Source organism: Myxocyprinus asiaticus, chromosome 4, assembly GCF_019703515.2.
Source record: "Myxocyprinus asiaticus isolate MX2 ecotype Aquarium Trade chromosome 4, UBuf_Myxa_2, whole genome shotgun sequence".
Lineage (NCBI taxonomy): Eukaryota > Metazoa > Chordata > Actinopteri > Cypriniformes > Catostomidae > Myxocyprinus > Myxocyprinus asiaticus.
The window spans coordinates 51,757,339-51,781,941 of NC_059347.1; the positions used below are offsets into that span (position 1 = coordinate 51,757,339).

At 36.3% G+C, this 24,603-nt stretch overlaps 1 protein-coding gene across 1 annotated transcript in view; it reads left to right on the forward strand.

Annotated features, from left to right (window-relative positions):
• LOC127439565 (polypeptide N-acetylgalactosaminyltransferase 9-like) overlaps positions 1–24,603 on the forward strand; it is a 149,923-nt gene that overhangs the window by 63,788 nt on the left and 61,532 nt on the right. The window contains exon 5 of the mRNA XM_051695726.1: positions 22,531–22,728. Coding sequence (XP_051551686.1) covers positions 22,531–22,728 — 198 coding nt within the window. The remainder of the gene's footprint in view (positions 1–22,530; positions 22,729–24,603) is intronic.

A 24,603-nucleotide genomic window follows, 5' to 3' on the forward strand; every position in this document is an offset into this window, starting at 1 on the left:
GCACGCAATGAATGTGCTTGAAAAATGTGTGTTTTTGTGAAAGTTTGAGTCATTAATAATTTTTCTATGTTGTGTCCAGCAATGCCCTTTAGCCATGACTATGGCTATTCATAATAAAGCACAGCCTCTTATTTAGTTTTGCTTAATTTAATGTGTATTTAATGTGTTTTGTTCTGATTGGCTGGGCTTAGTGTCACATTGTGTAGCATATTTGCTTTTAAGTATGGACAAACAAATTACATGTCTCTGGAATCTTGCTGCATTGGTTAGATCAGAGTGTAGCAGTCTTAAAATAAGATTGGATAATTAAATAAGTTTTGTCTTTCCAAAGAGCAGTAGACAGATCATTCACAGGACAATTGCTAAGTGCCACCAAAGAGCCGCCTCAAAAATGACCACAGTCAGACTGAATCCTTTTTGACCCAGTCTAACAAACACTGTATGTCTTGAGCTTCACAACGCTGAAATTTATGGCAGCGCTGCTATTCAAAACCCCCTTGTTTCCAAGGCCGGCACATAAAGATGCATAACCTGGTGTAAGGAGCATAAAATCTGGAACCTTGAGCATTGGAAAAAGTATTATAGTCTGATGAGTCATCTTTCACTCTTATTCCCTCATCATGTCAGGTTCACCAAATCTATTCAACCCACATCCCTGTTGCCAACTGTTACTCACAGAGGGAGATCATAATATTTTAGGCTGCCATTTTATGGATGTCATGCTGTGCTTGGTAATACAATGGACACATAATATGAGAAAACCAAGTGCTCAATCTTGTGCAAACACTGTTCTTTTATTATATTTCCATATTTTAGCATTATAATTTGCCTATACTCTACTAAGCAAATACAAGTTTGGCATTTCCTTTTTTTTCAGTATGTTTTATTTTATTTTTTATTTTTTCTAAAACTACCATAATAACTACAGTTATTGTTACTACAATGAAACTGTGGCAACCTCTGAGGGACTCTTACACTGTTTGAAGGAGATCCCATATTTATTATGGTTTTACACTAACTGTAGTGAAATTACTGTGCCGGTGCCATGGTAGACTGATGTTAATTCCAAAGTACTTTTACATACATCATGTTACTGTATGGTTACCATATTCATCTACAAAAGCATTTACTCCAAGGTACTCCACAACCATGGTATTGGCATGGTACATGTCCAAAACACATGGTATTACCATGGTATCTTTTTATCAGTTAACTACAATGCAATTCTTTAACTACAGAAACTTTGGTCTACTTATAATTTAACATATTCTGCATTGCATTACATGGATAGGGAAAAACATTTGTGGTATTCACATATTTTATAATGGGTAAATTTTCCATTCACTACCTAACACTCAACACTACATGAAATCGCACATGTGCAATTTTCATTTGTTATCTCTACAGTGCTAGTTTGTGAATTATGCAATTTTACAAAGTTGTTCCAGTCTTCAATGTGAGTGACACCAGTGGACAACACATAACAAATTATACCACTGCCAGTAATTGCCCCATAATTTTAACTTGTCATCCTGACAGGTTCAAGACGTACTATGTGTATGCAGTCTGGGTGTATGTATGTATGTATGTATGTGTGTGTGTGTGTGTGTGCGTGTGTGTGTGGTGTGGGGGCATGAAAATTCAGTGGCCACCGTATTGTGTAATACCACATATACCTTGACCAAGTCAAAAGTCTTGATTCAAAGTCATTAATTAGGTTACATTATTAAAATTATCTCCACTTTCACAAAAAAAGCTCATTCACAGTTAGCTACAGCCTCTTTTTGATGAAATCCTAACATGATTAATGGTATTATAAGTGACTTGTGCAATTATTCAACTTTTGTAAGCCATTCGTTGGTTGACTTATTTGTGCAGTTTTCAAAACATTGCTCTCTTTTTTAAGTGAACCGACATGTCAACTTCTGGCTCTACTAATGGAGCAAATTTTCTGGTCAATAGCAGATGGAGTGTGAGGCGAAAAGTGTGGCAAGATTATTTGGGAAATCTGTTGGGAAGCAATCATTATTTCTTTGCACTTCCATTTGGTGCCACTAGTAGTGTGGGAATCACACACTTGACCTCACTTTTGGAGACTACATGAAATGGTTTGACGAACACATATTTCCACCCCGTCGTGACGTATTTCCTATTGAAACATAAAGTATTTCAAATGGTTTGTCTTTTTTAATAGCTAATAGCCTTTTGTTTACATGTCACAGCCCAGCAAAGCCATGATTTGGTGCTTTGTAATCATGGTTTTGCTAGTTTGCTAGCTGATTGCAGGTATTAAGAGTAGGGGACATTCTCTCTTTCTAGAGCATTTAATTGGATGACAACTTCAAGCATTGTATAGCCTTCATCTCTCAAAACAATGATTGACTGATGAGTTTTTAGAGAAAGCTGTTTCTTTTTAGCCATTTTTGACCTAATATTGACCTTAAGACATGCCAGTCTATTGCATACTGTGGCAACTCAAAAACAAACACAAAGACAATGTTAAGCTTCATTTAATGAACCAAATAGATTTAAACTGTTTGATATAATGGCAAGTGATTTTCTTGTACCAAATTAGCAATTTAGCATGATTACTCAAGGATAAAGTGTTGGGGTGATGGCTGCTGGAAATGGGGCCTGTCTAGATTTGATCAATAGTGATGGTGCTGTTTTTTACATCTGTAATGTCCTAACTATACTTTGTGATCAGTCGAATGCCACTTTGGTGAATTAAAGTACCAATTTCCTTCCCGAAACAGCTAAATCTGTACATTATTCCAAACTGTTGGCTGCCAGTGTACATTGTTTGAAAGCTAACAGACATGGACTAAAAGCCATAAATTATTATTTGTTTTTATTTATTTATTTTTTTCAAAAATATTTAAATTTCATGGGGTCTTTAACCTCTTACTTCACCTGTCTGATGGAAAAGATGCACTTTTCGGCTGAAAAATAAAATAGAAACCCTCACCGAAATTCTAATGATTTAATGGTAAGTGCATTGGTTTTAATGGAAACTATAATGGTCTCTGTGGTTCTCTACTAGTAATGTGTTGGTTTCTGTTGGTGGCATGTTATGCAAGTGGATAACATTAGTGAATAATACATATCTTTGATAAAAACCAATACAAACCATCAAATCCTACTGAAATATGGCTCAAAACAAACTACACTCATTGTGGTAGTAGTGGAAGCCATTATAATTTATTTTAATGGTTCTTTAGTTTTTTCAACAGTGTTTTGCTAGACACGATTGGTGCAAATTGCAAAAATATATTTTACATCTGTATCATGCCTCTGATAGAATTTAATTATTTATGAAACACCCTTAAACTTTGTAGAATGCTTCAGCACAGCAGTTAGTAGACTGGTAGAATTAGCAGTGATTGTATGAACGCAGGAGAAGGCCTATGTTTGAATATTAATGATTATTCATGACTTGGATCTTCCATACACTGCGGCTGAATTCTGAAATGCTTTGAGTGTATCTGTCTGCGTCATTAGGCAGTTGACTGATAACTGATATTATCGAGACCTCGTCTGTTGAGTTTATTCATCTGAAAACTCGTTCCTACCTCCCACCGCTGTAACCTTTTGCTCCTGTCCTCTATTCTTTCTGTTCTAACTGTTCACCATTCTGTTTGACACACCGATTCTGTGATCTCTCAACTCTACGTCTCCCTCTCTTGATCTTTATCTCTCACACCTTCTCTCTGTCTCATTTTGTCTCTAATTTTCTTCCCGCTACTCTGCCTCAGGTTTCCGATCAACACACTGATACATCAGAGAAACTGAAATTCACTATATATGGTATTAGACAGACTTTGAGACTGCGCAAGATCAGTATCAAAAGAATGATTTCATGAAGACCTGTAGGTGTACAGTATGTCTCACAACAGTATAAACAAGCACAGTTGTTTATGTGCTATGGTGTTGAGAATTCTGTGGCCTTTTGATGTGCTTTTTAAGGCGAAGTGTGTAATTTTTTTCTGTGTTAAAATATTGTCTCCTTTCTCAGTTGAATGTGCAGGGGCAGCTGCTGTATAAGTAAGCCATTTGTAAATTGACTTCATAAAGAGTATAAACACTGTGGCTATGTGGCACTTTCAAAACATTGCTCTGTTTGGTGGTGCTGCCTGACATGTCAACTTCTGGTGTGAGTTTGGAGTGGGACTGGGGGCATGGGAACAATCCGAAAAGTGTTGGGACTGGAGACACCTTATAAACCTTCTCAGTCTGACTCATGCATATTAAAGGGATAGTTCACCCAAAAATTCTCTCATTATTTACTCACCCTCATGGTATCCCATGTGTATGACTTTCTCTCTTCACCAGAACTCATTTGAAGACAAATAGGAAAATATCTTAGCTCAGTAGATCTTTAAAATGGAGATTTCTCTTTTGAAGCTCCAAAAATCACAGACAGTCAGTATAAGTGTCATCCATACGACATCAGCTGTTAAATTAATGTCTACTGAAGCGACATGATCACTTTTGGTGCGAAAAAAGATATTTAAGTATTTTTTAACCATAATCCAACATGAGGTTAAGCTTCATGGGAGCGTGGAGTCCAAGCGGTCTCTCGTGTGACGTATTCATGTTGCCATGGATACAGATGTAATCTCACGTTCTCCACTTGTATGAGACATCCAGGATGAGCACACAAATGCACCATTGTGAGTAAAGAAACAGATCAATACATATCTAAACCAAAACCAACCAAGCTACTGTACAGCATTCCTCCTTCTCACTTGTAAACAGCACTGCTCTTTCGGCTGTGACGCATGTGCGTCAGTTCTCATGTGTTTCAAATGCCAATGTGATTACGTCACGCGCGTTCTGCTGCAGAATGGAAGCATGATTTAGAGTTTTAAAAAAAGCACCTAAATATTCATATTTTTTCCACACCAAAATTGTGTCGTGTCATTTTAGAAGACACTAATTTAACAGCTGGTGTTGTATGGATGACATTTATGCTGACTGTCTGTCATTTTTGGAGCTTCAAAAGAGAAATCTCCATTTACTTGCATTGTAAGGATATGGGTGAACTATCACTTTAATTAGGCTACTTGACCTAACTTTCACCCAATAGTCCTAACTGATTTGCTGAAAGGCAAATAATTGGACACTAGCCATAGTAGGATTACCATTTACTGTCAGGCCAGTTGTTCAGATTTTTACTTGCCTGCTGACATTTTTATATTTATTTTTATTAAAAGTTGTCTATACATAAAATATAGTAAAATAACTATTTTTACCATATTAAAGTTTTTAATTTGCAAAAATAACTGGAATTTATACATCAGTAATGTAACTTCATGACAGCAATATCATAAGTACACTTTTGCTGGAAAACCTTTGCTGCAAAACATTACTGATTATAATTTTACTGGTTAGTATTTTCAACCAATGTTTGTAAGATCACAAGTCAAACTTTGTCTGTTAGCCAACTAGATAATGTTAACTTCGTTCAGCAGAATTCACAACACCAATGGATAAAAAAAAAAAAAAACAAGTGTGTACATTTGCAAGGCTTAAAAGCTTATATGCAACGAATATAAGATGGCACTTCCCGATTTGTCAACTGACCCAAAACTCTCTCACACTAGCCCCAGGCCAGCGGACCATCCTCATTGTTGAGCCCTGTAATGATTCCCCAAAAAATGGTGGTAGGGCACATTTAGAAATTTATAAAAGTAGACAGGGTTATAATGGTGATATGGCCTTGAGCGGGACTACGTGTTTATTATTAACACCTAAATTTCACACTTTTTTTTTGTTTTGTTTTTTCATGGGTAATGTGGCTTTTGTGGCTAATTAATAATAGCATATTCCTTGTTTACTATACCACCCATCTCTTATGTATAACTGCACCCACAGCTACATGCAACCAAGAGATTATTCTTGAATTATGTACAGTATGAATTCTAGAATTTGTACCACAGACCACCTTTGCTGAAATATGTGCCTCCACCTTTGCTGAAATTGGTGTGATAAATGCAGCCATAAATATATTCAAAAGCAAAGGTGCCAAAACATCCTATTCTTCACATTATGGCTATACAGGATGGCAGAGACTGATAACTGAGATGGATGATGTGGGCCAGACACTGACCTTGTTGGAGGGGAGATGCAGGTCTTGGCTACACTCACATACTCTAGGTAAAGAGAAGAGTGGTTGTGTTACAGAGCTTCTACAGTAGACTATAGGAGTTTGTGTGTGTCTGTGTGTATGTGTATGTATAAGAGATTTAGCTGACTCTATGTAAGGTTTGTGATGCTGGGTTAGCTGACTCTGGGTAAAACACTGTATGCCCAGAGTAAAAATTGTTGATGGTTACTGGTTGTTTTACTAGTTGCTTTATGTACTCTGTCCATAAAGCATACTGTCCATACTGTCTCTAAAATAATAACCTTAAAATTAATTGTTTTAAATTTGTATTAATATATTTATTTGTTTTAACTCATGCATTTAACTTCAGTAACAGCTTTGCCTTGCCCTCATATTTGTTGTCATTTTTCTACAAATGAAAAAGTTCTACAAATCACTACAAACTACTACTTTTCGATAGAGCATGGTGTTATTTGCAGCATTAGTCCAAAGGTACAAACAGACTTTACACACTTTGAAAATCCACCAAAAATAGTATGCAATCTGGGCACTTGATTGCTCATATCTTAAAAAAGGCATTTGCAAGATTTTTGGTATACTTCTACGACTTTTTGTAAATAAGATGACACCATTGGGACGTCATCGAAAGCAACAACTTGCTACACACATGGTGAAAGAGAAGTACCTAAGCTTGCTGCCATCAAAAAGCTAAACGATTTACATATTTATTTATTTGTAGCAAATTGTTGCTCACGATGACGTCACAGTGACATAATTTTTTTGTTTACAAAAAGTCGTAGAATTATGCCAAAAATCGTGCAAACACCTTTATGCATTTTTAAGATTTGAGCCATCAAACATAGTGGCCGTGCTTTTTTTTTGGGGGCCACCCTGTTAATAGTATGTACTATGATTTGAGATGCAGTAATCCTAATCTCACATATATGGGAAGGGTAGTATGTGAATCTGGATAATCTTTGACACAATGCTGTGAGATATATTGCTATGAGATGGATCAATTTGATTCTACATCTAGTGATTTTAGATTGGGAGTGATTTCACAGCCTGGAAGTGCATTGAAAAAGTTGTAATCAGTACCATATTCACTTGAAAAGAGCACCACATCCCTCCAGCAGGAGCAATTTCCATAAGATTATGTGTTACATGCTCTGCATTACAAGCAGTAGCTTATTGATCAAAAACACTCTGCCAGCCCCCTGTCAATTAATAAAAGGAAAATCAGTCAAACTCAATCAGTAAACAGGAAACAACATCAAGACACTGTGTCATGAACAGACACCTCACGTTAAGAAATGATGATTAATAGGATTCACAATAATTTACAACTGTTCTTTTAATTAGCTTCACAGACTTGATCCTAATTTGAGACATATAGCATACTATTTAGACTCTCACTTTCAATTACATTTACTTTGTGACATATAATATATGATGCCATTTAAACCAGAAGTTTCCAGTTATCCTATGGAGCCAGTCATATTATTAAAGATCTGAGGCTATTAAATATTAGTAATTAACTAAGCTAAAGTCTTACGAGTAAAAAGATTGCAGGGTGTCTTTTACAGTACATCCACTGTGTTGAAAAGTATGAATTGAACTTAACAGTTTAACAGCAGTACTTTTGGTGTAATAAAGTAATTTAACATTAGATAGTACAGTATATGTGATGATTATAAAGGAACATTTTTAAATCAGACAGACAAGCAAAACAATCAATTCAAAAAACTGAATTAAAAAATTAATGCAAATACTCTTTTATGCCCTGCACATGTCAGGCCTTCATTTTGGGCAGTGGTTTACTGTATATTTATGGAAGAGGAAAATAAGTGCTCTTTCAGGAGAGCTGTGTGAATAATAAGATTACTGATTGGGTCATCACTTATAAAAGGCCAGCTTTTATTCTCGTTGACCTCTGCGTCTCAGTGAAAACTAATCAATACACAGCTATCACTGGCCTGACCTTTCAGGAGCCTACATGAACTTTAAAAACAAACCTCCAAGGATTCATGACCTTGCTCAGTCCTTTCTATATGTAGGTTTATAACATCCACCATTGGAATCGCCTTTTGATTGCTAGATCATAATCAATGGTTTCACAGAAAATATTCAGTCTGTGAACTATAAATCTAAGGACATTATTATTTAAAATTTGTCATTTTCCAAGCACTTCTATGGAATCAGAGTCATCATCACAGATCATCTTTATTTGAATGTTGTCTTTTACCTCAAAATGTGATTTCTGTAATAGAACATAATTCCAAGCAGATGGCCTTTGAGAATTAGAAATATCATGAGCCAATATATCCTTGCTGTCATTAAAAGTACATTCTCTCTGTATGATGCCACGGGAAAGTCTTCCAAAAACGTAATCAATTATATATAGATATATATATATATATATATATATATATATATATATATATATACACATATATATATATATATATATATATATATATATATATATATATATATATATATATATATATATACACACACAAACATACACACTGGCAGACAAAAGTTTGTGAATAATGTACAGATTATTTTTATATATATATATATATATATATATATATATATATATATATACACACACACACACACGCACACACACACACTGGCGGCCAAAAGTTTGGAATAATCAGAATCAGAATGAGCGTTATTGCCAAGTATGCTTACACATACAAGGAATTTGTCTTGGTGACAGGAGCTTCCAGTACACAACAATACAAAAACAGCAACAAGACTTTTAAAAAATAATTAAAATTGAATAAAAAATAGGTAAATATTGAAAAGAAAAAAGTATATATAGAATACACAATAGACAATATACATACATACATACATACATACATACACACAATGTACAGATTTTGCTGTTTCGGAAGGAAATTGGTACTGTAATTCACTGAAGTGGCATTCAGCTGATCACAAAGTATTGTCAGGACATTACTGATGTAAAAAACAGCACCATCACTATTGATCAAATCTAGACAAGCTTCATTTCCAGCAGCCATCACCCCAACACCTTATCCTTGAGTGATCACGCTAAATTGCTAATTTGGTACTAGAAAATCACTTGCCATTATATCAAACAATTTAAATCTATTTGGTTCGTTAAATGAAGCTTAACATTGTCTTTGTGTTTGTTTTTGAGTTGCCACAGTATGCAATAGACTGGCATGTCTTAAGGTCAATATTAGGTCAAAAATGGCTAAAAAGAAACAGCTTTCTCCAGAAACTTGTCAGTCAATTATTGTTTTGAGGAATGAAGGCTATACAATGCTTGAAGTTGTCATACAAAGGTGTACACTACAGTCTTCATAGTCAAAAGACAACTGGCTCTAACAAGGACAGAAAGAGATGTGGAAGGCCAGATGTACAACTAAACAAGAAGATAAGTATATCAGTCTCTAGTTTGAGAAATAGATGCCTCACATGTCCTCAGCTGACAACTTCATTGAATTCTACCTGCTCAACACCAGTTTCATGTACAACAGTGAAGAGAAGACTCAGAGGTGCAGGCCTTATGGAAAGAATTGTGAAGAAAAAGCCACTTTTGAAACGGAAAAACAAAAACAAAAGGTTAGAGTGGGCAAAGAAACACAGACATTGGACAACAGATAATTGGAGAAGAGTGTTATGGATCTTAACCCATTGAGCTTTTGTGGGATCAGCTAGACTGTAAGGTGCATGAGAAGTGCCCAACAAGACAGCCACATCTATGGCAAGTGCTACAGGAAGCATGGGGTGAAATGTCACCTGAGTATCTGGAAAAACTGACAGCTAGAATGCCAAGGATCTGCAAAGTTGTCCTTGCTGCACGTGGAGGATTTTTTGATGAGAACTAAAGTAGTTTAAGAAGTTCTGTAATTTTTTTTCAAATTGTAATAGTAATTTTTCACTTTATTAATGTCCTGACTATATATTATGATCAGTTGAATGCCACTTTGGTGAATAAAAGTACCAATTTCTTTCCATAAAAACAAAATCTGTACATTATTCAAAACTTTTGGCCACCAGTGTATATATAAACTCAGCAAAAAGTCCTCTCAGTCCTCTCAATTTCAACTGCTTTTATTTTCAGCAAACTTAACGTGTAAATATTTGTATGAACATAAAAAGATTCAACAACTAAGACATAAACTGAACAAGTTTCACAGACATGTGACTAATAGAAATGGAATAATGTTTCTCTGAACACAAGGGGGGGGGACAAAATCAAAAGTAACAGTCAGTATCTGGTGTGGCCACCAGCTGCATTAAGTACTGCAGTGCATCTCCTCCTCACGGACTGCACCAGATTTGCCAGTTCTTGCTGTGAGATGTTACCCCACTCTTCCACCAAGGCACTTGCAAGTTCCTGGACATTTCTGGGGACAATGGCCCTAGCCCTCACCCTCAGATCCAACAGGTCCCAGACATGCTCAATGGGACTGAGATCCAGGCTCTTCGCTGGCCATGGCAGAACACTGACATTCCTGTCTTGCAGGAAATCATGCACAGAACAAGAAGTATGGCTTTTGGCATTGTCATGCTGGAGGATCATGTCAGGATGAGCCTGCAGGAAGGGTACCACATGAGGGAGGAGGATGTCTTCTCTGTAACGCACAGCATTGAGATTGCTTGCAATGACAACAAGCTCAGTCCGATGATGCTGTAACACACCGCCCCAGACCATGATGGACACTCCACCTCCAAATCGATCCTGCTCCAGAGTACAGGCCTCGGTGTAACACTCATTCCTTCGATGTTAAACGTCATCCTTCGATGAGTCCAACCATCACCCCTGGTGAGACAAAACCGTGACTTGTCAGTGAAGAGCACTGCTTTCTCTGGTCCTGTCCTGTCTGGTCCAGCGAAGGTGGGTTTGTGCCCATAGGTGACGTTGTTGCCGGTGATGTCTGGTAAGGACCTGCCTTACAGCAGGCCTACAAGCCCTCAGTCCAGCCTCTCTCAGCCTATTGCAGACAGTCTGAGCACTGATTGTGCGTTCCTGGTGTAACTCGGGCAGTTGTTGTTGCCGGCCTGTACCTGTCCCGCAGGTGTGATATTCGGATGTACCGATCCCGTGCAGGTGTTGTTACACGTGGTCTGCCACTGCGAGGACGATCAGCTGTCCTTCCTGTCTCCCTGTAGCGCTGTCTTAAGTGTCTCACAGTACGGACATTGCAATTTATTGCCCTGGCCACATCTGCAGTCCTCATGCCTCCATGCAGCATGCCTAAGGCACGTTCACGCAGATGAGCAGGGACCCTGGGCATCTTTCTTTTGGAGTTTTTCAGAGTCAATAGAAAGGTCTCTTTAGTGTCCTAAGTTTTTATAACTGTGTCCTTAATTGCCTACCATCTGTAAGCTGTTAGTGTCTTAACGACCATTCCACAGGTGCATGTTCATTATTTGTTTATGGTTCATTGAACAAGCATGAAAAACATTGTTTAAACCCTTTACAATAAAGATCTGTAAAGTTATTTTGATTTTTACAAAATTATCTTTAAAATACAGTGTCCTGAAAAAGGGACGTTTCTTTTTTTGCTGAGTTTTATATAGTATATATATATATATATATATTGGATATATAAGCCACTCTTAAGGGACTACATTTCTAATCAGATTTGTGTTGTTTAAAACCCAGATAGGGAACAGGAGACCCAGTGAAGCTGTATGCATGTGTTGAATCTTATCATGCACACCCCTGGTTTAATATAGCCTAGAGTTGGCTCCCTGGGGATCTTACATGTAGCTAATCCAGGCAGTAACGCCAGCGGCCCAAGGACAGGGGAAGATAAATGGATAGATTCGCCAGAGGAATGCTTTCTCTGGCAAGGTTACCATATCAGTACATCCTCCACATGCACTGTATCCTTCTCATGCTAATTCAGGACCAGACTTACACAGAAGATCTGGCATTTATTTGTATAGATTGAACTTTACAAAAATCTCATTGATTTTCAAATATTAAATAATGTAAATGTTTTTTTTTCTCCTAATATTTGTTTATTTACCTTTTTTGCCTTTTTTTCTAGAGTGCTTTTGTGATTTCCACTTATTCGTAATGCTTTATAGGAGTAGACAATCTCCGCTGAGCTCTATTGCCACCGATTTCATTTCCATATGGTAACAGCCACTTCTCTGATTGGTGTTTCTATCTTCTGGTTTGGTATCCTGCCAGGCCATTTTTCCAAATTGTAACAGTTTACTTGCAATCAATTGCAATAACATTAGTAGCTGTTGTTATTTAAGTCTGTTGTTTTTATCATTTTGTAATATCTTTGGTTTCTGCTTTTTAGACAATAGTCAAGTCAGTTTTATTTGAATAGCGCTTTTCACAACACACATCGTTTCAAAGCAGCGTTACAGAAAATTATGCTATAACAGAAAATGAAGCTGTAATGTCTGTAATGTCTTGTGCGGATTGATGAAAACGTGACTGAAGAGTATGCCCTAAAAAATACGTATAAATGTATATATAAAGGCTTTAGTTGGCAATTAATTTATTGTCTATGTATTCCATTTTAAAAGAGTGTAGTCCATCCTTTGACCAAGATGATGTAGGCAGAGGTTAGTGAGGGGCATCACATTTCTTTTGAAAATCTTTCGAACTGTGGTATTAGGACAACACAATTTACTGTAAAGTCACATTTCTGAGAGTGACAGCTTTCACTTGATATATGACTTATCCATTTATGTGCTATGTAAAGGACTTTTATTTTTATATAAATATTTCTACCCCACTACCTCTGGTGTTTTGAAGAATGTTTTGAATGTTTTGAAGCCTTATGTTGTTATTTTGAGTAACATAAATGCAGAAGTGATGGTTATCTCTGAAAAGACAACCATCTAAGCTTTTCAATGATACCTCATATGCCTGACTTATGCATACAGAGACTTTAAAATTTTACACTATCACTATTTCTATTTTTTCTTCAAATGTGTTCTGGTGAAGAAAGAAAGACATACACGCCTGGGATATCATGAGGGTGAGTAAATAATGAGAGAATTTTCATTTTTGGGTGAACAATCCCTTTTAGAGCAGCTTGCATCCGTGCAATGGAAAGGCAGCTTAAGCAAAGAATAAATGGAGGATTTAAATAGGACCATTCTGATAAGTGTCTGAATCGTATTGGTGGATGTCATGATCAGCTGAGCATCAGCTGACAATATGCTTGATTATAAAATCTATTTTGGACGGCTCAGCACTGCCACTTTGCCTCGAGTAGAGCACATAAAATGTGTGTATGTGTTGCCCTGGTATGACTTCCACTGGGATCTGACAACCCTCTCTCTGCCTGTGTTCAAGATAGGAGTTAGATAGATATATCCTTACTTAAATTATGTTCTGCCACATTGAAAGCCTGCATTAATTTAACATTACACCATTTTCATTCTTAATTTAGCCCTTGTCTATTGCACCTGTAATTTGTTAATATTTTGTATTAGCATTTGTGTTTTTTGTTTTGTTTTGTTTTGTTTTGTTTTTTCCTGAATCAGAATTAAGGTTGTTTTAAATCATACTGAAAAATTACAGTTGTGTTTATCCACAGTTAAAGGATGTATTTAAAAACCAAACGTAATCTGTATCTAGGGAAATTGTGTAGTAAATTAGGACTGATTGTTTAATTGAAAATAAATTGTAAATTAATCATATTCTGTAAATGATTTATCATTGTGTTCATTGGTAAATAAATGAATATGGGTAACATTGCAAGTGTCAGTCTTCATTTGTAAATAGCATCACTATTACTATTGTTCGCTATTACTAGATATTAAACTTTGGTGCAAAACTCATCCAACACCTTTTGTGGTATGGACATTATTGATGCCTCAAATCTTATTCAAATTGTTGAGGGGAGGTTATTTTTCTAAGCGGTCTTGCACACAATTTTTCCTGGCGGGTAATAAAACTGGTGCAAAAATCCTGTAGACTTAAAATGAAGGAGGGGATATCTGGACAACAATATCATAGAGACTTGAGAGTGGGCTCTTTTAACTTGTGCTGGTATCCAACCACCTAGCAACCATCAAGAACACCCAAGCAACCACTTACCAATGCCCTATAGCAACCACCCACAACACCCTGGCAATTCCCCACAACACCCTAGCATGATGTTGAGTTCTGCACGTGTAAGCGCCACTCACATTTTTCCGGCAAATGTAAAACTCTGGTTGCTGTTTACAGGAGGGGACAGATGTATTTTTAGACTAAGTGAGTAGCCAGACAGTGTGAGAGTGTTGGTTTATGCTGTCACAAACATTTTGTAAACATAAAAAAGTAAAACATTTAACAGGATGAGGCTAACATAGCTGTGACAGTCTGCAACGTGTCCAAAGGCGATAAATATTTCCCAGCTTCTAAGCCACCCAACAGATCTATAATGTGCTTAAAAACAGCATGTACAAAATTAAATCCTTCATCCTGATGCATGAAAAAAGCTTCAGGGAACATTTTGCCTTAGCCTAGAAAAGCTAACTTTTTTAACCAGGCACTATTCTGGGCACACTAAGCAGACATGGGCAGTTCATGGGGTTTTCACAGTGAATAAGGCAAGATTCCATTTTCTGATAGGGGGACATGTGAGAAAGTTTCCTAATTCTAGATATATCACACAGGAGTTTCATCAGTTGTGGAGAATGGAGGGGTAATCTCTAAGTAGTTTGTTCCTGAGCTATCTATAAAGGGAAAAAGACGGGGAAGATAGCAGAACCAACCTCCATAAGATGACACGTCAAGTCAAGCACTGTGAGAGATAGAGATCTGTTTACTTAGCAAACTGTCTGTTTAAGACAGTAGGGCTAGGCTCATACAGTCACTGGAATTGAAACCTTATTTATTAACAAGTGTGACTTAAATTGCCCTGTCCATGAAACAGTAGTGAGGAGCAGATCTCGTAATGTCTGTATGAACAGGTAATCAAACTCAATCTCCTTCTAAAATTCACAATGTCCTTCAGTAATGCCTGTAACCATAGTGACAGACAGGGTTGGGGAGTAACGGAATACATGTAACAGGAATACGTATTTAAAATACAAAATATAAGTAACTGTATTCCACTACAGTTACAATTTAAATAATTGGTAATTAGAATACAGTTACATTCAAAAAGTATTTTGATTACTGAAGAGATTACTTTGCATTTTATTGTCATCTGTTTCATTAATATTTAGTCCTTTCAGATGGAAAACATTTATACAAACATGATGCAATCCAAAGTGCATTTGAACAGCGATGAAACAATTTCTTATGATGTGTTACATTCATACGAGCAAACAGAGAAGTACGTTTGAAGTAAGTTTGGAGCAGAAAAAATAGAAATAAACCTTGTGTAAATTGTCAGCTTTACGCTAAGCTAAAATGCTATTTCTAGCCATTTTACATGCACATGTTACCAGGCACGATCATATTTTTTTATAAAAAAAATTCACTTTAGATCATAATTTCTTTTTTTCTAGTAAGACCTTTAATATTAGGGCAAAAATCGTATTCTTGATAATTTTTGTATTGTTTTCCTGTAAAAATATCTAAAAATCCTTAAAACAAGATCAAATTGATTTATCTTGTTTTAGAAACAACACTGCATAAGATATTTAGGTTTTTCAGAGAATGTATTTTTAACATGTGTATTTTGTCTTACTGTACTGGAGTTTTTATAGTCAAAACAAGTCGAAAACATCAACCAGTGCTGAAGAAGTAATCCAAAGTATTTAGAATATGTTACTGACCTTGAGTAATCTAACGGAATACGTTACAAATGATATTTTACAGCATGTATACTGTAATCTGTAGTGGAATACATTTCAAAAGTAACCATCCCAACCCTGGTGACAGATGACGATAGTAAATATCAAGACTTAATATTGCATCTGCATGGATTCAATTATTATTCAAATTTATTTCGGCAGCTCCTGCTGCTTTTATCCTCTCAGTTAGACAGCCAAAGACTCTTTTCTCCTCCACCCAAATACTAAAGTTTTGCCTTGTTTTCTATCCATACAATAGACTATTTCATGCCATATTTAATAACTTGGGAGAGGTTGACAGCTCTAACATTGGTGATTGACAGCAAAGTATTAAGTCAATGACGTGACAGTCTAGTAATTGTCAACTGCAGAGTCTTGAAAATTTAAGTGAGTCACTTTCGTAACAGAATGCGGGTGTCACTCATTTTCATAACTTAACCGTGTATGAATAAACAAAACTGTATTTAGCACACCAAACAGGGCTAGCAACTGTATGCTGCTTCTGAATGTAGCCTAAATGATTTATGTTGCAACCCATTGTGTAGGCCCACTTTAAATCCATGCCATTTTTTTTTTTTTTTTTGTCTTTGCCATAGCATACAATCTGCATGAAGTAATGACTATAGCATAAACAGATAAGTGAATTTAACATTATTAAATCCAAACATTTTTAATGTGTCGCTGGTGCAGTTTTATTGGACATGGTCCTCTGTCTTAAAGGAATAGTTCACTTAAAAATGAAAATTCTCTCATCATTTACTCACCCTTATGCCATCCCAGATGTGTATGACTTTCTTTCATCTGCTGAACTCAAATGAAGATTTAAAAAAAAAAAAAAAATATCAGCTCTTTTGGTCCATACAGTGCACGTGAATGGGTGCCAAACTTTTGAAGCTCTACAAATCACATAAGTCAGCAATAAAGTAATCCATAAGACTCCAGTGGTTAAATCAATGTCTTTAGAAGCGATATGATGTGGGTGTGGGTGAGAAACAGATCAATGTTTAAATCCTTTTTTACTATAAATTCTCCTCCCTGCTCAGTCCATCGCCACTTCAACTTTCACATTCTTCTTTTCATGGTTTTGGTGATTCACATTCTTCGTGCATATCGCCCCCTACTGGACAGGGAAAAAGGACATAAATATTGATCTGTTTCTCACCCACATTTTCTCATCTCACTTCTGAAGATATGGATTAAAACACTGGAGTCATATGGATTACTTTTATGATGCATTTATGTGCTTTTTGGAGCGTCATCATTTTGGCACCCATTCACTTACATTGTATGGACCTACAGAGGTGAAATATTCTTCTAAAAATCATAATTTGTGTTCTATAGAAGAAAGTCATACACATCTGGGATGGCATGAGGGTGAGTTAATGATGAGAGAATTTTCATTTTTGGGTGAACTATCTCTTTAAGTGGCGTTCACAAAGTGACCAAAAGTCATTAATTTTCAATGAGAGTTGATGATTTCTGGCAACAGCAACAGTGACCGTTGGTGATGCGATGTGAGTATGTCCTACTTTAAACTTGATGCAAATGAGGAGCAGCTTGCCAAAGCAAGTGAAAATACTGGAGTACGCATGGTCTGTCAGAACCATGTCAGAAACCATGTCAGATATCCTGGGCATTCCAAGGGAGTTTGATTCATGCATTGATAATCATTCATCTTGTCCATTATAAAATGCATTAAGCACAGTTGCAATTAATATGCAAATGCTTTTCCTGCCAAAAGGTTTTTACCGGCAATGCATCCTCTTTTTCAGATCAGTTGTGCCACTAGTAATGTTAGGGCATCCAGCAACAGGAACGTCAAGTACTCTATGACTAACAATACAGAGACTTGGCATTTTCCAGCGATAAAATGAAAAATTACTTCAAGGACACTTTGTTATGTAATAAATACAGAAAAAAGTCTCCTATTAATAATTTCTTTTTACATGTCTGTCATTTTCGCCTGTTGAAAGTGTTGAGAGATATGGGTGTATCCTTTGCAGCTGATTCCTGTGGGTATGAAGTAGCTGATCATTATAGCCCTTCTGCACACTTTGTTGTTGTATACCAATGAGAGTGCCTTTGTAATTACTCCTGCCAATTTCTGCCAGCTATGGACAAGATTTTAAAAACTGGACACTCACGGAAGAGAATGTAGTATAAAAGGCCCTAGCACACTTACAGGGAAGTGCGTCAACATTCTTTGTTCGCGACATATTGTTTGCAAACATTCAGACACCCATCACGCTGCTGTGGGAGATGTTTAGAAGTACATTTAAAAATGAGGATGCTCATGACTACATGTAAAGCATCTACTAATATGACATTAAAATGTGTTATCAATGACTTCGTGCCTCATTTCTATGAATAGAATTCACACGAGATCAGTGTTTTAACTACTCGATGATGATTTAAAGTAATGTATATGCAGTAGATAATGTGTAAATTGTCTTGTTTACATTCTAAATTCATGGGGCTAATGTGCTTACTTCTTTTTACGCATAACCTTCTTTTTGGACTGATTTTGTTTTAAATGTAACTGTAAATGCAGTGCATAAAATCATGCAGATATGGGTCAGGAGCTTCAGTTAATGTTCACATCAAGCATCAGAATGGGGAAAAAAAATGTGATCTCAGTGATTTGGACTATGGCATGATTGTTGGTGCCAGATGGGCTGGTTTGAGTTTTTCTCAAACAATTTACATTGTTTTAAACCCAGATAGGGAACAGGAGACCCAGTGAAGTTGTATGCATGTGTTGAATCTTACCCTGTTCACCCCTGGTTTAATATAGCCTAGAGTTGGCTCCTTGGGGATCTTACATGTAGCTAGTCCAGGCAGTGACGCCAGCAGCCCAAGGACAGGGGAAGGTTCGCCAGAGGGATGCTTTCTCTGGCAAGGTTACCATATCAGTAAATCCTCCATATGTGCTGTGTCCTTCTCATGCTAATTCAGGACCAGACTTACACAGAAGATCTGGCATTTATTTGTATAGATTGAACTTTACAAAAATCTCATTGATTTTCAAATAATAATAAAAAATCTCCTAATATATTATTTATTTATTTATTTATTTATTTATTTATTTTTACCTTTTTTTTGCCTTTTTTCTAGTGGTTTTGTGATTTCCACTTTTTGGTTCCCGAAATGTTTTTCCCATTTAAAAAAAAAATAAAAAGTTAAATAAAGAGTTAAACCAAGACAACCAGCTCTGAGATGAACCAAAAGATTACTAAGTTTTTATTTAAAGCAATACAGTATATGAAAGTCAGAAATAAAACAAAGTACTGTGTAAAATGCTTTTTAGAGTGAAGTACTCATAAGCAATTGCAAATGGCATAATCAAATCAAACACAACATTGCAATTTAAAACTATTGATTTTATAGTGATTGATTTTAAATATAATAATACTTTATTTTTATGTTTTTTGGTAAACTATTTAAATATCAAAATATATAAGCCATTGAAAGTGTCGGGAGAACAAAAAAATTATGCCATTCGTAATGCTTTATAGGAGTAGACAATCTCCGCTGAGCTCTATTGCCACCGATTTTGTTTCCATATGGTAACAGCCACTTCTCTGATTGGTGTTTCTATCTTCTGGTTTGGCATCCTGCCAGGCCATTTTTCCAAATTATAACAGTTTACTTGCAATCAAGTGTAACAACATTAGTAGCTGTCATTATTTAAGTATTTAAGTTATTTAAGGTTTCTGGAAAATTATCCTGCTTTTTAGATAATAGTCAAGTCAGTTTTATTTGTATAGCAATTTTTACAATACGCATCGTTTCAAAGCAGCGTTACAGAAAATTATGCTATAACAGAAAATAAAGCTGTAATGTCTGTAATGTCTTGTGCGGATTGATGAAAACGTGATTGAAGAGTATGCCCTAAAAAATACGTATAAATGTATATATAAAGGCTTTAGTTGGCAATTAATTTATTGTCTATGTATTCCATTTTAAAAGAGTGTAGTCCATCCTTTAACCAAGATGATGTAGGCAGAGGTTAGTGAGGGGCATCGCAGTCCTGCTGGAAGGTTGTGGCAGTTAATTTCCAGTGAAGTCCATCCTACGGTTCAGGCAATGGCCAGTGAAGTATCCCGTGTTTTTGAGTTGGAGTTGGCAGCATTTCATCCTTTGTGAAGTCCATCGTAGTAGACTGAAGTAATGTCTGGCTGGCATAGGCTGCAGTAAGTAGTCATCACTCAGCGACACGTAGCAGTGGGATTTGGACATCCGGCAGGACCGGCACAGGCACTGGTAACCTCAGGACATGCATGCCGAGGTTGAGACAGGGAAACAGTATAGTCAGATGTATTGCCTTAAAGAAACTCCACAATCTCTATCCATTGAAATAACCCCATCCCATCCAATAAAGACCTCTGGTGTGCCAGAAAATATCAATATAGAACTCCTTTAAAACACCTTTTTCTTTTTAATTGGACACTTACATTAAGACGTCTCTCAGCATGCTATCCCCCCCCCCCTTACAGCCCTATTCACAGCCCCATAAAAACTCATCTCTCACAGGTTATCATTACCTTAATGTGATTGCGCTTTTTGCTAATGATCTTATAGAAGAGGAGACAAAGAGGAAGGACAGCAGAGGAAGAGATGTTATGAAGATGTGAAAAGAGCAAATAAAAAGAGAGGGAAAAGAAGAAAGGGAGACATAAGGCAAAAATGTATTTGAAGTGGTGATGTTAGGACACAGAAGGACATTGGATGAAAAAGTTTTTGCTGGTTTCCTTGTTAGTCTCTTGTTTATTTCTCCTGAAAATGTCAATATGTCATGATTACACTGTCAGAATTGATTGTGCTCCATTTAAACCAACACCTTTTTGATTAAGGAATACAAGCTTATTTCCAAAAGTGACAGAATCAATTTTCCACCCAAGATTATTCTTGGAAACAGCCACATGTTATGAGAGTAAACATGGAAGCTGGATGCAGGATGCATGAATAGAATGTGCAAGTGGCATTGAATTTGTTTTGGGTATTTACAGTCAATTTATTCAAAGCACATGTGCATCACAATCAACTGTGTGAACAGTGTAATGCACAACACCTTATATTTCTTTTGACAAATTCAAAAAGACTTAAGATAAAATGTGACAATAACACCTTCTCAACATGTTTAATTATTCATCCAAGGCAAAAGAAAATTAAGAATGATATCTCATTAATTATTTGTTTCAGTTCAGTTCCCTTATGACAAGTTTCTTGCAAAGACATGGAAATTAGATTTGAAATTAGATTTTACACTAGACATCAACAACCCATTTCAGAAACTAAACTTGTTTATTGTACAAAAGTAAACAAAAATGTCCTTAAAATTAAACTATATTAAACTATATAAATGCAGACATTTTCTGAAAGTTTTCTAAATGACTTTTGAATGGTAACATGCTCCCAGCAGCCAATAATTCACTGCATAAAACATATTGGGCATAAACTCGCAAACTCACAAATTTCCTGTATTTATTTCAGCCTGATTTCACAGTGAAATCAGAAAGAGTAGGTCGACTTTTCTTTAGTAAAAATTGGTATATGCTTACTGAAATTTAAAACACTGCCCCCAGTGGCCAAAGCGTTAATTGCTGTAGGGTGTATAGGCACGTGTGAGCTCCATTTATGTCCAGGAGTGTTTGCCAAAAGCTAGTTGTGAAGCGAGTTCTTTTCAGCTGTACAGGATGTAATACAGTGAAAAGGAGTGCATAATTTATGGACTTTATCCCCCAACCCAAACCTAATCCTAACCATTAGTATAGTAAAAATGAAATGTTAGGGGGAAAAGTGCAATATCGGTATCACGCTTGTCACTGATTAAACGAACGCAATTACTTCCTGGTTTCAACGTGGATACGAAACTGGGTCTCTCACGCTGCTGATGCAACATGCTGCCAGTCGTGCCACGATGGAAGGTAAACATGCTGAAACCAATGCAAAAATGTCTGGTGGGAAATGTCGCATGTCAGTGAGTCGGCATACAGTCGCCAATCCTAGTGTACCGGAACTTTCAGAAACAGCATGCCGACATGCTGAGCATGCCTGTGTGATCATGTTGCTTATTTTGGTTGCAAATTAACCCTTTTTTCATTGTATCTTCTTTACCTTACATTGTTTTGTTCAAGGTTTTTGAGGATGAGGGCATGTAACGCAACCTGTCTATATTGGCATTTAGCATTGTTTTTTACCCTACAAGGAGACCTGCAACCAATTTTTGGGTCCCGACCCACTGATGTAGATAATCAGCGAAAATTGTGGGAGTGTTCTTATACAAAAATATTTTGTGTTGTCCTACTTTGAAATGCTTCCCTGTTGCAGAAATAAGTAGTTCCCCTATCACTCCTACTTTGTAGCCTCTGGTGTAGGCGTTTTGTAGACTCTTTAACAAAATTTTTAAGAACATTTCACATTGACATTCCAACACTGTGCTTTCTTTGCTTTACCTCAGCTGTTCTGTGAAGCCAGGAATATTTCAAACTCTATTTATACTGGCAGTAAAAAAGGCTCAATATGGCCTCTCTCTCTCTCTCTCTCTCTCTCTCTCTCTCTCTCTCTCTCTCTCTCTCTCTCTCTCTCTCTCGCTCTCTCTCTCTCTCTCTCGCTCTCTCTCTCTCTCCCTCCCATTTCTATCTCTATCACTCATTCAGGGCTGAACCTATCCTCACCAGAGTGAAAGAAGATCACACTAGGATAATCCTTCCTGCGATAGACAACATCAAGTACAACACCTTTGAGGTGCAACAATATGCTAATGCAGCTCACGGCTACAACTGGGGCCTCTGGTGCATGTACATCATCCCACCACAGGATTGGCTGGACAAAGGAGATGAGACTGCCCCCATCAGGTAAGGGCAGCCAATGGTTTACTTCATAGTGTATGAAGACATTCTCTGAAATATAAATGACCAGGGATATAAAAGATTAATATTTCAAAAGTGATAAGGTGGGTTTAGCAAACCTGTATTTTCAGTATTATTGATTTCATTCGCACTGCAATAATTTTTGTCTTGTTTTTCTCTGAACATCCTTAAAAGAAGATACATTTACTTGAGATGGAAAATTGTATAAAATATTATATTAAGACTTGTTTTCAGTGAAAATATCTTGAATTAAATTTTGTTTTCTTATCCTATATGGATTTTATAAAAAAAAAAAAAAAAAAAAAAATTTAAATCATAAATCTAAAGAAAATAGTGTGGTAAGAAAAGAATGAATAATATATTTAATGTAAGATATATTCACTGATAGCAAGGTTTTTTATTTTACACAATTAAAATAAAGTAAGTACATTTATCTTGTTTTAATGATGTTTAGATATTTTAATGGAAAACAATATTTATTTAAAGATATAGAAATTTCTGCTCAACATCATACAATGAAAGTAAATAGTTACTGAGACTGTCAGTCCCTATCATTCTGCCTAACATCTCCTTTCTTTGTTCTATGGAAGTCATGTGGGTTTGAAACAACATGAGGGTGACTTAATGATGACAGAATTTAAATTAGTGAACTATCCCTTTAAAATACTTATTTTTGCAGTATACCTGAATATTTTGTTGGTGTTGTTTCGTAAAGTGCAGATAGCTTCTCAAATCATGATCCACTACACTGTAATAAATAATTTTACATCTAAAACTGACTTGGTGAGATGAGCTTTGTTATAGCTCAGTCTTAAACCCTCTAGAGTCATGAATATACCCTGCCAGAGGAGAGTGGACTTTTTAATTTCAATTGAAATCTGGTCAAGGTCACTTTTGTGTGAGAGTATCAGGACAGCCGAAATCCCATTCATTATTCATGTCTTTGACTGATAGCTGTTTGGAAGGAGAAACTAGGCCTGCAGCCCAATATTACTGGAGTTGATCCCCACGATGCCTCATACTGAAAATAATGGGTTTTTTTTTTCCTTCATTTTATTACAGTAATATTGAACAAAATAAGAGCTTTAATGTGCACAGAAAAATAAATACTACTTCACTCACCACTCAAGTGTTGGGGAGTAAATAACTAAAAGTAGCGACTACAATATTTGTAGCGTAACAGTCGCATAACTGTTTACAAAACAGAGTAGCTTTTCCAGTTACAAGCAACGTTTTTCAATAAGTAGCGGTTGTGGAAGCTGCTTTACAGCTGAGCAAACTGAAGTAATAATTAAGGCTGTCAATTTAACACATTAATCAATGCGATTAATTTAATAAAAAATAACACGTTAAAAAAATTACGCAGTTAATCAAGGAATTTTCCTACCATTGGAGCTATTCAGCTTGAATTACCAACTTTATGTTTTGTGAGTAGCATTCAGCGTAGCTCCAGCTGTATAGGCACGCTTACAGAGAGTAGGCTGCACGAAATGAGCCTGACACAGCAGGATGCGCTCTCGCGTTTAAATACAGCTAGATGGAGTGCAGGGGTCTAGAGACTCATGTTTCAAACTACATTTAACTTGACACAAAGTCCTAAAAACGTGCCGTTTATGGTGACAGACCTTGAAAATCATTAAAATGTGATGCAGTTAAAGTGAGATGCTTCAAAATTGTCTGTCTGGCTCAACAAAAATAGTGCAGAAGAAATACAAAACCATCTTGCAAATCTACCTATAAACTGATTGACAAACTCAATAGTAAAATTAATCTCTCTAGGCTTATAATAATATTTTGTTCAATGATGTGGAAATAAAACAATATATATTGTCTGCCACAATAATGTAGTCTAATCAATGT